The following is an 18214-nucleotide window of genomic DNA, read 5'->3' as shown; positions in this document are numbered from 1 at the left end:
ATAAAACACATGCATAATACATACCATAAATCTTTTCAACATTCTATTGCAGATGTGCATGGTGACATTGGTCAAATCCTATCAATCCCACCTGTTAATGATAGCTCCTCTATTGATTGTGGCACGATTGTATAAGCCTCTATTATAGTAAATTTGAATCATGCTTTTCCTTCCATATATGAAAAGTGTAGGGATTTCAAACAGTTTGTCAGTACAGACAGTGTCCCATTGTTTAATACCATATATTGATTATAAAATGATTATTAAATGGGATACCTTTAGCTAAAGGACCCCATTTTTCAAACAGGTATCATGAAAAGAAAGCTGAATGCAGACTGGACAGAATCTGGAAAGTATGTTAAATATATGATAAGTAACACATACAAATCTATCGTTATAAATCTCTTTATGAAAGTTCAGGTAAATACTTTACATTTTTTGACTCTCTTATATCTGATAACTACCATTAGTGTGATTTATGTCTTATGATATGCCATAAAATAATCATGAATTTGAGTGAATTTTGTTTGTATATATTCTTCATTTATTTATTCACTGATATGACACATTGAGATTTAAAACTATTTTTTGAAGAGAAACGTGAGCAAGAGGGCAGCAGAGGTTACAACAGATTATAGCACCTAACAACATAACAAGTAAAAAACACAAATCCTAGCTTTCAAAATACAGGGTGGGCCATTTATATGGATACACCGTAATAACATGGGAATGGTTGGTGATATTAAAGTCCTGTTTGTGGCACATTAGTATATGTGAGGGGGCAAACTCCTCAAGATGGATGGTGACCATGGTGGCCATTTAGAAGTCGGCCATCTTGGATACAACTTTTGTTTTCTCAATAGGAACAGGGCCATGTGACACATCATAGTTATTGGTAATGTCACAAGAAAAACAATGGTGTGCTTGTTTTCAACATAACTTTATTCTTTCATGAGTTATTTACAAGTTTCTGACCACTTATAAAATGTGTTCAATGTGCTGCCCATTGTGTTGGATTGTCAATGCAACCCTCTTCTCCCACTCTTCACACACTGATAGCAACACCGCAGGAGAAATGCCAGCACAGGCACCCAATATCCGTAGTTTCAGGTGCTGCACATCTCGTATCTTCACACCATAGACAATTGCCTTCAGATGACCCCAAAGATAAAAGTCTAAGGGAGTCAGATCGGGAGACCTTGGGGGCTTTTCAACTGGCCCACGACGACCAATCCACTTTCCAGGAAACTGTTCATCTAGGAATGCTCGGACCTGGCACCCATAATGTGGTGGTGCACCATCTTGCTGGAAAAACTCAGGGAACGTGCCAGCTTCAGTGCATAAAGAGGGAAACACATCATCATGTAGCAATTTCAAATATCCAGTGGCCTTGAGGTTTCCATTGATGAAGAATGGACCCACTATCGTTGTACCCCATATACCACACCAAACCATCACTTTTGTTGTTCCAACAGTCTTGGAGGATCCATCCAATGTGGGTTAGTATCAGACCAATAGCGGTGGTTTTGTTTGTTAACTTCACCATTTACATAAAAGTTTGTCTCATCACTGAACAAAATCTTCTGCGTGAACTGAGGGTCCTGTGCCAATTTTTGTTTTGCCCATTCTGCAAATTCTGTGTGCCGATCTGGGTCATCCTCGTTGAGATGCTGCAGTAGCTGGAGTTTGTAAGGGTGCCATTTGTGAGTAGCCAATATCCGCCGAAGGGATGTTCGACTAATGCCACTCTCCAGTGACATGCGGCGAGTGCTACGCTGTGGGCTCTTGCTGAATGAAGCTAAGACAGCCACTGATGTTTCTTCATTAGTGATATTTTTCTTGCGTCCACATTTTGGCAAATTCAACACTGAACCAGTTTCACGAAACTTAGCAAGCAGTTTGCTAACTGTAGCATGGGAGATGGGTGGTCTCGTAGGGTGTCTTGCATTGAAATCTGCTGCAATGACCCGGTTACTGCGTTCACCAGATATCAACACAATTTAGATCCGCTCCTCACGTGTTAACCTCTTCGACATGTAAATGGCTGTGAACAAAGAGAAACTTGTAAATAACTCATGAAAGAATAAAGTTACGTTGAAAACAAGCACACCATTGTTTTTCTTGTGACATTACCAATAAGTTTGATGTGTCACATGGCCCTGTTCCTATTGAAAAAACAAAAGTTGTATCCAAGATGGCCGACTTCTAAATGGCCACCATGGTCACCACCAGAGATGGGCAGTAACGCGTTACTTGTAACGCGTTACTGTAATCTGATTACTTTTTTCAAGTAACGAGTAAAGTAAGGGATTACTATTGCAAAAACGGTAATTAGATTACCGTTACTTTCCCGTAGGAACGCTGCGTTACTGCGTTACTAAAACCGTGATTCTTTGCGAGAATGTCTCACAACAGTGATGTAAGCGAGTGCGCCGTTAGTGACAACAGCTGTGTGCAGATCAACAATGGATCACATATCGATTGTGGGAGAGAGTATGAGCATGCAGCGTTTAAAGCGTGGAAGTACTGACCTTACTTTGAGTTTGATTCCATAAAAAGTGACAAAAACATTAGCGTCCATCGTGCGTGGGATGAAAACTTCTTTTTACAGCGAAAAAAACCCCCCTAAACTTCCAAGCAAGCACCGAGTGCGCAACGACGTAATGGGAAATTCACAGAGAAACTCGCGGATTCTTCAACTGACCGCGGCACACCTGCACCAGGGTAAACCTCCGCCTACCGCAGTCCTGCTTTACAGGTGAAAATAGAGCAACAGGACCACTGAGTCTTTGACTTTATTTATTTTCTGCTGTGTTTTACTTGCATCTATTTGAAAGAGTGAGTGTAAACACAAAAAATATTTTATTTTATGTGCTGGAATGTGTAGAAAATAGGTTTAAATGTTAAACTAATTTATTCAAGTCAGAGAATGTTGCATATAATAAAATTTTTGCTTGATGCATAAAGTTAAAAGATTAAAACTGATAAAACAAGTTAAAAAAAGAGACTTTTCCATTTGATTACATTTTGTATGATGGATTATGTAGAAAAAGTAGAATTGGGCTGAAAGATCTATCGCTTTATCACCTATTCAGGTTGTAAATCGTGTTTTTAAAAAGTAACTAAGTAACTAAGTAATTAATTACTTTTGAAAATAAGTAATCAGTAAAGTAACGGGATTACTTTTGGGGGGAAGTAATAAGTAATTAGTTACTGATTACTTTTTTCAAGTAACTTGACCAACACTGGTCACCACCCATCTTGAGGAGTTTGCCCCCTCACATATACTAATGTGCCACAAACAGGACTTTAATATCACCAACCATTCCCATGTTATTACCGTGTATCCATATAAATGGCCCACCCTGTATATTAAAAAACAAAGCAGAAAAAAAGTTGGATATGAAATTTACCATTGAACTTAAATTGTTATGATGTCCAACAGTTCTGTGAAAAAAAGTTTTACTTTAATTTATAGGAAAAAGTCAATTTTTTTCCAGTCCATTTTTTTAAAATTATTATTTTATTTTATTCATTTTTTTCTTTATCTTTTTATGTTCTGTTTTGTTGATACTTTCTATCTCCCCTGTATAATGTTTTAAAAAACCATAAAAATAAAGTATCAAAAAAAAGAAAAAAGTTCAACACTTTCAACTATTCATAGTGCAAACATCTTTCAGCTTTTTCCTATAGGGGTCACCACTGCAGATCATCTTGCATTTTATCCTATCTCTGCATCTTCCTCTGTCACATCAGCCCTCTGTATGTATCCATGAGCCTCCTCTGAGGTCTCTTTCTTTTGTTCCTTCCTTCCATCCACTATCTCTTCTCTGTACATGCCCAAACCATGTCAGCCTTGTCTTGATGCATGCTCAATCAGGCATGGATTTTTCAGTGGGAGAAACGTTTCATCACTCATGCAACTGACTTCTTCAATCTCAGCTGACTGCAGGTTTCCAACCTTATAAACAGTACATTTGCACAATGACTGAAACTACCACCACTGGCAAACAATGGGCTTTGAGGTCAGTTTCTTCATTAATATGGAAATTGTCATGACCATTGATCAAAGACCACTGATCAATGGCCATGAGTACCATTCACAGAGAGTTGGGGAATGGCTGCATTCACAGCATTGTGAGATGGTGACAGATGTACCCTTTGACCCCCTCCTCGATTCAGAGATGGTGTAGCCACATTGCCACAGGTGTATAAAATCAACCACCAAACACCATTACTAGCAATAAGGAATGCATTTTCAGAGTGGGAGAAAATGAAATAGTGGCTAAAAAGAAAATCCTTGCTCGAGTGACAGCTTTCCTATCAGGCACTGTAATTCAAGCACTCACTGAAAAGGGGTGGGGGTAGGGAGAGCGAATGTCCTGTCACTGCTATGAGTAAGTCTACCCTTTGAAAGCCACTACTGATAAAGACACGAGCCAGTGAAGAATGCAGGATATGACTTTAACATTAGCAGCTCTGTTCGTGCAAGCAAATCATTAAATAGGGCCAGAAAAGGAGGGAGGCTAAAGACAAGCTTTGAAAGATGGATACAGAAAAGAAGAGATGCTATCAAACTACTTATACTTAAAGTACTCTAGAATATGTGTATGCATTGCTAGCTGTTCAACAGTATTTACAGCCTGGCAATTTCTGCTCTAGTTATCTAGATATGACATTGCTCACGAGATTGTTTTACTGTTTTTTTGGCAGTAAAATATTATACTGATAATGGATAGAGTTGGGCAGGTCAGTGGGAGGAATATACATGTTTCTTGCTGAGTTGTGTCTTTTGGTAGACAGCATGTAGAAAATGTTTTTTGTGATCTGGGTGGGGTGGGCAAGACAGTGAAACATAAGCAAAGAGAAGGAAGGCTTTAGCTGTTTTATAACTAGTTTCATAACTTCCTTGATCTTCTGTTGAATAAAGTCATATGTCAATATGGCACCGTCAGTGGAGTCCAATCAGCATTCTCTACACACCAACAACATCTTGACAAGTATCATCTAATGCAAATTTTATATAGATTTTTCAATCTAAATTTCATTAAATGTAAAGAAAGACTTTTGCCATGAAGATGAATTTCAAAGTCTTCAAAAGAAAAATCCCAAAACACAGCTTGCTCTGTCATTTTGATGTCGCCTGTCATCATTTACACAACACTAATACAATGATTAAGGCCAACTGAACAATCACAATTCTTCTATTGATATGCATCAAAACATCCCACCTTAAAAGTTGCTTCTGAGTGAATGCATACTTACTGAAATGTAAATTTTCTGCGGAGGAGTTCACATGGTCACAAAAAACAGGCAGTTGTGTTTGCATGGATCCTCATACTAATCGTCTTATGATGATAATTTACGTCACTGGAACTCAAGCGGACCTTAGTGGAGACAGAAAGTATAATCCCTAATTTAGTCTGACAGCAGGATGATATATTGAGATGATATAATACTATAAGACTTTTGAGTCCTCATTAATACAAGCGCTATATAGTAAGGAATCACAATAATTCAGTAAGAAACAAACGCATGAACTAATTTGTCAGCATCACGGAGTCAGGATATTTCTAAATTTAGTGATGATTAAGTGAAAGAAGGCAGTCAGGGCCATTTGTTTAACATGGTCCCATCAATGTTTCTTATGGCAGTCAAAGTCTATAGAGTGATTTCTAAATAATAACATAAAACACCACAGAATTCTTGCTTCTGATGGAAAGATCAGTAGGATTATTTTTGTTGTGTTGTTTCTTCCATTAAATTTTACTTGGTTTTTTGATATTTTAGATTGAACAGTATGAGTCAAATCAAGTAAAATAGTGTGGGTTTTTTTTTAAATTAATTTATTTATTTATCTATCAATGGGACAGTGGTGACCAGAGATGGGTAATCCGATTACTTTTTTCAAGTAAGGGATTATCATTGCAAAAAAGGTAATTAGATTACTGTTACTTTCCCGTAAGCACGCTGCGTTACTGTGTTACTAAAACCGTGATTTTTTTGCGAGAGTGTCTCATGTCAATGAGGTAAGCGAGTGCAACGTTCGTGGCAACAGCTGTGTGCAGATCAAAAATGGATAATATAACAAGAGCGGGAGAGAGTATGAGTGTGCAACATTTAAAGTGTGGAAGTACTGACCTTACTTTGAGTTTGATTCCGTAAAAAGTGACAAAAACATTAGCGTCCGCTGCTCACTGCGTGGGAAGAAAACTTCTTTTTACAGCGAAAAAAACCCCTAAACTTCCAAGCAAGCACCAAATATGCTGCCACTGGAATGTGAAATTCACAGAGAAACTGCCGTATCATTCCACTGACCGCTGCGGCCTCCGCCTGCCCCACTCCTGCTATACAGGTGAAAATAGAGCAACAGGACCGCTCAGTCTTTGATTTTATTTATTTTACATGCATCTATTTGAAAGAGTGAGGGTAAACACAAAAAATGATTTTATTTTATATGCTGGAATATGCAGAAAATAGGTTTAAATGTTAAACAAATTTCTTCCAGTCAGAGAATGTTGCTTATAATGTTTGCTTGATGCATAAAGTTAAAAGATTAAAACTAATAAAACAAGTTTTAAAATGAGATATTTTTATTTGATTACATTTTATATGAAGGATTATGCAGAAAAAGTAGAATTGGGCTGAAAGATCTATTGCTTTATCACCTATTTAGGGTGTCAATCATGTTTTAAAAAGTAACTAATTACTTTTGAAAATAAGTAATCAGTAAAGTAATGGGATTATTTTTTGGGGGAGGTAATCAGTAATTAGTTACTGATTACTCTTTTCAAGTAACTTGACCAACACTGGTGGTGACAGAGTTAATGGGAGGGAGCCTTGTTCAACATACACTTAAAAACCAGCCACAGGTTGCTCTGGAATGTTTTGCTCTGTTTCTTTAGTGGAAATGGTTAATCAGAATAACAGTGAGTTACTAAAGATTTGCAGATTAGGTTTTTGCAGGGATATTATTTGTGGTCTAATAACTGATGGGCTGACATATGCCAACTAATGCAATAATACTAAAAGTGATCATTATAACACTATAGTACTAAGTACTACATATACCGCTCACGTATTACTTACTGCACAGGGAGATGGGTGTTTTCAAACACAATTTTTAGTGAAAAAGTTTATTGGTTTATAATACAAATAGTTTTATATGAGTACATTAGTATGCACAAGTGTACATGTCCATCATAATTGCTATTGTTAAGTCTGCCAATTTCATTAAATACATGTGGGTTGTGTTTTGTTTGCTTCTCCCCCTGAGAATGATAACCTAATTTTTATTTTTTAAGTTAAAGAGGTAAAAGTGTGACTGAGATTGTGCAAGAGATTAGTACAAATTGCATGAACAAATAATACACACACACACACACACACACGCACACACACACACACACACACACACACACACACACACATATATATATATATATATATATATATATATATATATACATACATACATACATGCATACATACTAGGGCTGCACGATTAATCGTTAGAAAATCGCGATCTCGATTCATACTTATGTGCGATCTCATTTCCAAATGACAACGATTAAAAAAAAAAAAAAAAAAAGACGACGACGACGATTGTACCGCATTTTGATCCGGGACGTACTCTGCATGAAAACAAGCGCTCACTCTTCCTGCTCAACAAATGACAAGGACGGAGCCTTATACCACGTGACACAGAAGCTGTGCCGTGTGATGCTAAAATTAGCAGGAAAAAACAACGGAGAGCACGTCAGGGATGACGAGAAAGTGACAGGAGAAAATCCGTCCCGGTCAACCACCCAAACATCAATAACGGGAACCTTATACAGCGCTTCCCTATACCCGTCGAACTCCCGCAGGCACAAAGAAATTACGGAGGCTATCACTTATCACCTGACCAACGATATGGCTCCCATCAACACTGTGCAAAACGAGGGATTTAGGAAAATGATCAACACCCTAGACAACACCTCAGAGTCCTCTTCTTCTTGAGGACTCTGAGGAAGAACCACCTGTCCTCAGACATCCTGGTGAACTTCTATCGTTGCACCATCGAGAGCATCCTGACCAACTGTATAACAGTCTGGTACGGGAACTGCTCTGCCTCGGACCGGAAGGCGTTGCAGAGGGTCGTGAAAACTGCCCAGCGCATCGCCGGAGCACCACTTCATGCCATAAAAGACATCTACAGGAAGCGGTGTCTGAAAAGGGCTGGGAAAATCATCAAAGACACCAGTCACCCATCACATGGACTCTTCACCCTCCTGCCCTCTGGGAGGCGCTACAGGAGCCTCCGGACTAAGACCACCAGGTACCGGAACAGCTTCTTCCCCACAGCTGTCAGACTCCTGAACTCTGCCTCCTGACATCTGACCCACGTTAACACATGGACTGGACATACACACACCCACAATGGACAACTGTACCCTCAAACACACAATAATAACATGGACTGAACCACCACTCACAACCACTAGCACTTTATATAGCCTCTGTAGGAATTATATCTCACTTATCTTAACTGCACTACTGTATAGCTCTGTGTAAATAATCATTCTGTACATTCGATAATTTTTAACCCTACAACTGTTTACAACTTGCATAGTTCCCATTTCTGTATAACTGTATATCTCAGATTTCTGTAAAGTTATTTATTTCATATTCTGTATAGTTTTTCATATTTATATCCTGTTCATAGCCTGTACATAGCTTGTACTCACTACAGCCTGTACATACTTATAGTTATAAAATATTCACAACATACTTCATACCGTGTACATTATAACATACCATAATAGACCCATTTCTGTAATATATTTACATATCTATATTATTGCTAATATATATTGTAATATATCTATATCACTAAAGCACTTCTGGATGGATGCAAACTGCATTTCGTTGCCCTGTACCTGCAATGACAATAAAGATGAATTCTATTCTATTCTATTCTAAACGCTACACAGTGCCGTCCCGCAACTATTTTTCTATTGTTGCACTACCTGCTCTATACACGCAGTGTCGAGCAACGGTGGAGACGGAATTTCAAGCAGTACAAGATTTTGCGGCAACAACAAAATGTGAGACATTTGTTGTTTTTATGTTTATTTGTTGTTTTTATGTTCAGTCTCAACTGTTACGAAGTTGATGTGCAGTTAATAAGTGCAATAAATATTTATACTGGAAAAGAAAATCGTGATCTCAATTCTAAGCCAAAAAATCGTGATTCTCATTTTATGCAAAATCGTGCAGCCCTAATACATACATATATATACACAGACACTCATGCAGTGCAGAGAAATATTATAGAGAAATTATAGGTCACTTAAGACTTTATACACAATATAACAGTTTAAATAAATCTAGAGAATTAGTGAAAATATTAAGCTGCAACCTAACAGAAAAAATGAAGGACATGCTCATAAGTCTCATAATGCTAAATGAAAAAATTTGTTCTACCACTCTCAGAAACCAGATCCCAAACAACATCTGTTTGAGATACATGTGAAAGCTTGTGTACAAGAATATTATTTTTCTATGAATTGTATGCATTTATTGGATTGGATTGAAATGGCTACATGAAGAACTGTTTACTGGAAATAGTTTTGGTGTAGTTTAGCAGTATAAAATGTCTGAATTGTCAAACTGACTTCATTTATTTTTAAATTTTCATTTTTTAATGGGTGAAGAGGTTTACAATGAAAGCTTTCATATCAATGTGAAATTCAGTTCAGTTTTATTTATTTAGCACCAAATCAAAACAGTGGCCTCAATGGGCTTTATATTATAAGGCAAAGACTTCACAATAATACTGAGGCTTTTTTTTTTTTTTTAAAGTGTCACCACAATTGAGTGAAAGGGGTGTGCTTGTAGTAGAAAATAGATAAGCCCAAAGGGAAGGAGGAGGGACTGTTAGCTGACAGCTGGCTGGGTATTTATTGCTGTGCTGTGTCTTCTTATTTCAAAAAAGGCTGAATCTTATGTAAAATTCCAGTGTAGGTGTACTGTTTGGTACCAATGCAAAAGACAAAAAAATCATTTTTTAAAGTTATAAAAATGCACAGTTTTTTTGTTTTGTTTTGTGTTTACCTGTGTTTGCATGATCACATGGGGTAACTTGCTGACCAGTAAAAGCATGTTTACTAATTTATTCAGTATGCACTCCCTTCTTTTAGAATCATCTTACTTTATATTGCTTTGTGTCCTTGTGTCTATATCTCAGGTATCCCAGTTGAGTCCAGAGTGAACATCTTCATTAACAGCTTTGGGTCTATCCAGGAGACGACTATGGTAATACAGCTACAAACAATGCATATTAGATTAATGGAATTTGGCTCAAACTACTAAATGTTGGAGAGATGCAGATAAGATAAAGATGCAGATTGTATATTTTTACAAATACGCATTGCATTAATGATAGTCATTCACTGTATTCTGTTAAATGAATGAATCACCATAACTACATTAGTATTATTAATACTGAAGAATTGAGCAGACACTTGCTACATGTTACTGTTTTAGCCTGACTCAGGATACAGCTGTTTATTGGCGACATATGGAAAAAAATAGGATTGCACAAGTATGACCAGACTTAAGAAAAATAGCAGAATAAAAAAAAGAAAAGTTTCACAATATGTTTCATTTTAAATATTAGCCCTAACAAGTAGGAGTTGATGTAGTGCAAATTATTAATACAATATTTGTCTTTGCAGGACTACAGAATAAATATATTTCTTCGACAAAGATGGAATGACCCTCGTCTACAGCTTCCTACAGATTATAAGAGTGAAGCACTAACTGTTGATCCCAAAATGTTCCAGTGTTTATGGAAACCAGATCTTTTCTTTGCAAATGAAAAAAATGCAAACTTTCATGATGTCACACAAGACAATATACTGCTCTTCATCTTCAGGAATGGAGACGTCCTGATCAGCATGAGGTGTGCTTTTAAATCTGTTTTAATCAATCTATGGGACCCATAATCCATTTTTTGCCTCATTCTTTTTAAACAATGAATACCTTTTAATATTCTGAAGAAAATAACTTCTGAATGGATTGCCATGAATTGGACAATCACTGTGATTATCCTGTCATGACTTATGTTTAAGAAATCACATTTTGGTCTCTTAAAAAAAGTGAGTGATTCTCATGAGCCTCAGCCATACATATTTAGCCCTACAAAAAGTTAACATGTTAGTATGGTGCATGAAAAGGTGGCTTGTAGTGTGTAAATCAAGAGGGTGCAAACACTTAAGGGGAGCAAGAAAGCTTTGTTTCTCTTGAAAGCTCTCATGAGTACCCGTTCGTTGTACACCCAAAGTGACCTGGAACAGTGTCATAGAAGTCATTAATACATGCAGAACTAATCAGTTGTCTGGAAAATAAAGTTATAATTTTCAGAAAAGCCCACTGACCTCAGTTTGTAGCAGAGTCTGCAGACTTTAGAGACAGTTTAAAGTTTTTGTCTTTCTCTGAGGGTCATGGAGAAATTATTGATTCATAGAAGTGACTTTAATCTTGTCTTTTTTTCAGTGACTCTAAGCTGTTTTTAGAAAAAATTGGTTAACTTTTAGGTATTATATGGTGATATATCAACAAAGAAAAGGCCTATGTGCTCAGGGAGCACATAAGCCTTTTCTTTGTTGAGCTTATATGAAATGTTAGGCAGACCTAGTTTTGAATTCTGTTTTTACATTGGTTCTTAACTTGCTCTTGCTTTCATAAAGAATAAGATGTAAAAAAAATTTATGTAAAAAATCAGAACCATTTCTATTTTGAGGGATTAGAACAGTAACAGTGGCACTGTTGTAGCATTAAATAATTCACATGCATCACTATTAAGAACAGTGGTGGCAATATATGGTCTGGCATAGCCTATAAAATTGTCAAATGGTAGGTGACAAGTATTAGTAACTGACAGCTAGAGGCTTAAAATCAGAGGCATCTATCAATGTGACAGGTTTTTTGAATTTAAATTAGATCATGCAAAATATGAATATTTTATTTTTCTCACATTTGGGAAAAAGAGTGATTAGGCTTCATTGAATAGTATAGCACTACACACATGTTGTCAGTGTGCTGACAACATGTGTGTAACTGCAGGGTTATAGTATGTTTCTAATATAGGAGCACATGCTGTGGAGTATTGTCTCTGTAAATATAAATCACAGATGACAGGTCAGGGGGGAGATATCTTCACCCCCACCCGGGATTGAGTACAAAGCCCCAAGTGTGATGGAAGAAGGATCGTTGAGTGCGAGAGGAGCTCGCTACTGTAGCCGGTTACCAAGATTATGTGAGGTGCCCTCTGAAGGTCTACTAGATGATGTAAATGCAGCACTACTGACTATACCTACCGCCGCCATTACAGAGACTAACAAGTTGATCTACACTACGGCAGCAGTAATCAGTGAGATGCTTGGCTACAAGTTGAGCAGCCACAAGGAGCAGTACCCTCCATGGAGAAGATGACTAGAGGCTAAGATCAAGGTAGCATGGAGGGAAGTAAGCCAACTATCGGAGCTGCACAAATGGGCAGTGAAGAAGGTGCTTAAGAAGTACAGCAAGCTGTCCATATCTGAGGCCTTGGAAACTGTCAAGCAAAGACTCACAGCCTTGGTCAGCTGCTTGAAGAGGTACACTAGAGAGATAAGAGTTGGTCAGCAATAGGTCCTGACATGGTTCATGCCTACTGACTGAAGAAGCTGACTGCACTGCATGCGTGTCTTGCAGCATAAATGAACCAGCTGCTAGTAAATGAGAGACACCCAGAATGGCTAACTTAAGGCCAGACAGTTCTGATCCCCAGGGACCCCCAGGTCCCCTCCAGCTACGGACCAATAACCTGCCTCAGCACCATGTGGGGCCAGTCCCATCCACCCAGAACCCACAGAGGGTCAGGCACCAGGGACTGGTGAGTGTCAGTACCACGGTCCAGGATGAGACAATGCACATCCATGAGTACATCAGGAAGATGGCCCCAACCGACCGTGTGCTCAGTGAATACCTCAGGCAGCAGAAACCCGAGGAAGAGGAGGAACCATCATAAAAGAACAAGCCCCTGCACGGTATGTACCACCGGCAGATAGAGGAAGCGGCTGACATCCAGAAGTCCTACCGGTGACTGGATAAAGCTGGACTGAAAGATAGCATAGAGGCACTAATCATGGCAGCACAAAAACAAGCTCTGACCACAAGACCCATCTACCACACCAGGCAAGACCCCAAGTGCAAACTGTGTAAAGATGCCCCTGAGACAATCCAGCACATATGGTGCAAGATGCTGGCAGGCAGGGCATACATGGAACACCACAACCAAGTGGCCGGCATAGTATACAGAAACATCTGTGTCGACTATGACCTGGAAGTCCCGGGGTCAAAATGGGAGAGGTCAAGGGTGGTAGAGAATGACTGTGCTAAGATCCTGTGGGACTTCCAGATACAGACGGACAAAATGGGATGGCTATCCAACTAGTTATAGTAGTGGTGGACAAGCAGAGGAAGACGGCTGTAGTGATAGATGAAGTGATACCAAATGACAGCAACATCAGGAAGAAGAAACACGAGAAGCTGGAGAAATACCAAGGGCTCAGAGAAGAGCTCAACAAGATGTGGAGGATGAAGGTAACAGTAGTCCCAGTGGTAATTGCAGCACTCAATGACCCCCAAGCTAGGCGACTGGCTCCAGCAGATCCCAGGAATAAAATCTGAGATCTCTGTCCAGAAGAGTGGAGTCCGAGGAACAGCTAAGATACTGAGCAGGACCCTCAAGCTCCCAGGCATCTGGTAGAGGACCCGAGTTTGAAGGATGAATACTGTGAGAGAGGGGAATTTTTTACAAGCCACAAAATGTTTTAGCACTGATAAAAATCACAATGTAATTTCCTTTACAAAACGAATCTCTCCATAGAACATTTTTGTTCAAAAGTCAATTTTTGTATGTGTTTATTGATATTAATAGCTATTAATAAGCTATTAAGCTTTAATTTAATTTTAAGTTTTAAGTTTTAATTAAAACTCTAAGAACCTTTGTTTTTTTGTGAAATTTGTTTAGGCAGTATGGATGTTCGAACACGAAGTGGAGGGGAAAGAGGGGCAGAGCAACACATGAGGACATTTTTCTTCATACTTGAGAAAATTTCCACCTAACAACTTGTGTAAAATGTTATGTTTTATTTGTGTTATTATTAGATAACATATTAAATATTATTTTTCATAGAATTGTAATTTTGCTATCTCGCTCTACATATCTCTGGAATAAGTAAGAAAGAGTTTAGGATGTGTTGTTAACATAAAAAGCTGGTAAATTAACTTATTTTTAAAAAAGGATTATACAGTAATAGGGCAATTTTTTCTTTGTCCTGTTGAGCCTGTTGTGTGTTTTCCGTTTACACATGCAGGCTGTCGGTGACACTGTCTTGTCCCTTGGATCTTACGCTTTTCCCAATGGACACACAGCTATGCAAGATGCAGCTGGAGAGTTGTGAGTATATTCCTGATCTAGCTGCTCTCTCCGCCCTTGTTATTTCTTGAGCTTCTCGCCTTCCTTCCAGCTGATGTTGCTGACACTTGTTATAGCTACATCTATGGCTGTCTTCCTCTGCTTGTCCACCATTACTCCTCGAGTTCATTAACCATCTGAAGTTTGTCTGTCTGAATACAAAAAACTAAATATACTATAAGAGGAACTACACTGTAAAAACTGTGACAAGAGGTTACTTAAAAAACCTATGGCAACAAAGTGACACTTAATTTACTTAAGTAGATTTTAATTTCAAGTGATTTATGTAAAATTTAGATAAAATGTTAATTAAATTTCAACAAAAAACAATAATAGATATTATTGACATTGTCTTTTAAATATGTGTTGAATTTAGGGACAAAATCTCAAATTGAAGGTTAAAATTGCCTAATTGTAACAAAAAATTAGTTCATTTGAAATGAATCTCTGAGAAAAATTACTTTGAATTTACTAACGATCTGGCAAAGGTTTAGTAAAAATGACTAAAATATCCATTACAAAAAAATTTAAACTTTTTGTTTTTAATTAAAACTCTAATTGGATTCACTAATTTTCCAATTAAACATTATAATTAATGACTGAATAGTAAGAGAAAATCAAATTAATTTAACTTCTTTTCTGAGTAAAATGAATCAATTTCGCAAAGACAACATTCAAACAGTAATTGTTTTTATTGTGGAATTTAAAACATATACAAAATTTATAATATAATATTTTTCTGATTAATTTAGATTGTATGCACTGAAATTCTTCACTAGTGCTTGCCCCAAAATAATAGGAAGAATAGGCCATAATTGAAAATACAGTTTCAGCCAACTTCTCGAGAATGTCAGTCTTTACTTTGGAGGTGGGCAGAAGATTTCCATTCTTTTTATACTCCTCGGTGGCTCTTTCCAGTTACATTTCAGTTTCATGTGCAGACTGTGGAATGGGGAACAGCTTTGGCCAGGGCTCACAACGTTCTGTGAACTTCTGCCTTTTGAGAATAATGGTGTCCTGAGAAGATGTGGTTGCAGCAGAGTCTGCATTGGATACAACTGGATTGGATGATGAGTCATAGTCAGTTGATCAGAGGGGCTGCCGAAAACTGGCAGGATGACCAGGGTGATGCCAACAACCTTCACAGTGTCTTTGTCTTTTATCTGGTCACTTCTGCGAATAGTGAAGTAGTCCTGAAATTTTGGTTTAAAATACTGAAGACTTAAGTTGTTTGAAATCCCAAAGGTATCCTTCACAACACCTTGCAGCTCCTCTACTGTTGGTGGGATCCCTGATGGAAGAACCAACTTCTCCGTTTGGTCATCAGTGATTACATGGAGCTTTATCTCGTTCAACCTAGAATAAAATGTAAATGGACAGAGTTAAGTTAGATTAAGTAGGGTCAACTTTGTCATTTTCTGCTGCTTCAATTCCAAAACTGGTAGTTTAATTCAATACAATCATCCATCAAAACCTATTCAAAATGCATAGTCTACATACTGATCAGCTGAATTTAAGTTGAGGGATCTTCCAACAACTGAAAAGAACACAACATTAATAACAATCGCACTCTCCAAAGTAAAAATTTTACACACACAAATTGTTAAAGACAAATTTGAATTAATACTAAAATTTTTAAAGGTGAGATTCACATATAAAACAATGAAACTCTTTATTAGATTAAAAAGGGAATAGACTCTATTTTCTGTACCGATTTGGTGACAGATCATGACATGAAATAACACTATTTGTGTATTTATATACGTATATATCTTCCCATATTTGAAAAGATGTCCTTTTAATCTACACAAGGTCATCTCTGTATCCAAACACCATTGGGTGTTAAACATAGAAATTATGAAAGACTTATGTCAGATTAAACACGTATTACTATATTATTTCCTGAATGTACCTTTGTCTTGAAGATCGTTACATTGTGACTGAGCATGGGTCTCACTGATACACCGACCAAGTTTAACTGGAAACTTGCATTATCCCTCTATGTGAGCTGTGCCTGCACTAAATTCACAGGGCTCCGACAGCATGAAAATGAAAACCAGTTATTTTGCTGGACTGAGCCACTTTAGCTTAATTACCACAACTGAAAAACACTGCGTGGAGACAAAAGCTTTGAAAAACCGTGACTGACAAAATCCCGCACAAATGATTTTAATTACATCACTCACTGCTGAGTGCAAAACTTTTTCATAAAATTTTAAAAGTAAATGAGGGAGGTTACAGCCCATCGAAATACATAATTGATATATTTTTTTAATATGGTAAAACGTGGTTAGTCAAAGCTCTTAAGTAACACAGCTGCGAAAGCTTGGAAAGTGACCTTATGCTAGCAGTCCACTTCGTGCCATTTTGTGTAAAAATACAATACTGTCATTACAGTGGTCATTATTAATCTAATTTTGACGTATCATACTGTTTAGAACTTTTACTCAAAACTGCTATACGTTATTGTTTAAAACGTGTCGTATATTCGTACAAATTCAGATAATCTTACCTCGGACAAAATGGAGATCATCCACTGCTGAAGCGTGTGTGTCCTGCATGTGGCACAACAGACTACAGGCAGAAGTGTAGAATGATTGAAATGAAAATGCTTTCATTAGTTAAATCTATTAGATTTCTTCATTTTTCACGGTACTCATACATTTTTGTTAAATCTGCTCAACAAACTATTGCTTAATTTACCCCAAACAAAATTGTGTAAATTTAAATAACTGAACATCTCAAAAATGTTTAATTTTTCTTAGATTTAATTAAAACAACACATACATGTTTTTACTGATTAATAGTTACTATTACTTTCCTATTAGATACTAATTAACCCAAATCACAGTTTTTACAGTGTAGAGCTCCGATGCAGCCATAGGTATAGCTGCTTCTGACGGACTTGGTCAGCTTTGTTCACTTATTGGGGTGAGGAGTGGAAGGTAAGTGAGTAGAGCTATGCTGTAGAGATGAGACGAAAAATATATCAGCAGCGTTGAACACAGCGTGCTACTAAATTGCATTTTAATTACTAACTCTCTGCCAATTTACTCTTTGACAACTTAAAAGGTATTAAAAATAAGAATTAATGATACATTTCAAAACTTCAGCACTCCGTAGGAATGTGAAGAAGACCTGGAAAGTTTGCAATATTTTAAAATTAAAACTACAATTAAATGAAATAATTAATGAGAGAACAAAATTTCTGATGCAAAGGCTGTGATTGGGGAACTTTGAACATGGTTATAAATCTGGAACATTCCTTGTTAACCAGCTAACGCTAAATAGTAGGGGTGCAACGATAATCGTATCGATATTGAACCGTTCGATACAGTGCTTTCGGTTCGGTACGCATATGTATCGAACATTACAAATTTTTTTATTTATTTTATCAACTTTCCTTCTGACGATGCTGTCTGTGTTGAGCGCTCAGTGGATCTGCGCTCGACAGTGCAGCCTAGGCAGAGTAGTCGAACGCAGATTCACTGAGCGCAGGGCAAGCTAGCGAGACAGAAGTTAAGCTCTCCTTGCAACATGGCAAATTGAACCTCCCCCACCCTCATTCAGATCTGGCGTTTGGAACTATTTTGGTTTTCATGTGACGTATGACCCTGAAGGTAAGCGTGTCATGGACTAAAGTAAAACAGTATGTTGGATGTGCCACGCAATGCTCAATTACATGGGTGGGAACTAGTGCGTTAG

At 37.5% G+C, this 18214-nt stretch overlaps 1 protein-coding gene across 2 annotated transcripts in view; it reads left to right on the top strand.

Moving 5' to 3' along the window:
• The window catches only part of LOC146629995 (glycine receptor subunit beta-like), a 72343-nt gene that overhangs the window by 13972 nt on the left and 40157 nt on the right, over positions 1 to 18214 (top strand). For both annotated transcript variants that reach the window (XM_085356733.1, XM_085356734.1), the window contains exons 3-5: positions 10232 to 10299; positions 10722 to 10948; positions 14409 to 14491. In XM_085356733.1, the coding sequence (XP_085212859.1) occupies positions 10232 to 10299; positions 10722 to 10948; positions 14409 to 14491 (378 nt within the window). The remainder of the gene's footprint in view (positions 1 to 10231; positions 10300 to 10721; positions 10949 to 14408; positions 14492 to 18214) is intronic.

The sequence above is a fragment of the Diplotaxodon limnothrissa genome, linkage group LG6 (genome assembly GCF_057381915.1).
Source record: "Diplotaxodon limnothrissa isolate DT_005_m linkage group LG6, D_limnothrissa_male_GT1.1, whole genome shotgun sequence".
Classification (NCBI taxonomy): Eukaryota; Metazoa; Chordata; class Actinopteri; order Cichliformes; family Cichlidae; genus Diplotaxodon; species Diplotaxodon limnothrissa.
The sequence above is the reverse complement of the archived record's forward strand: the minus strand, read 5'-3'. Positions and strand labels throughout refer to the sequence as shown.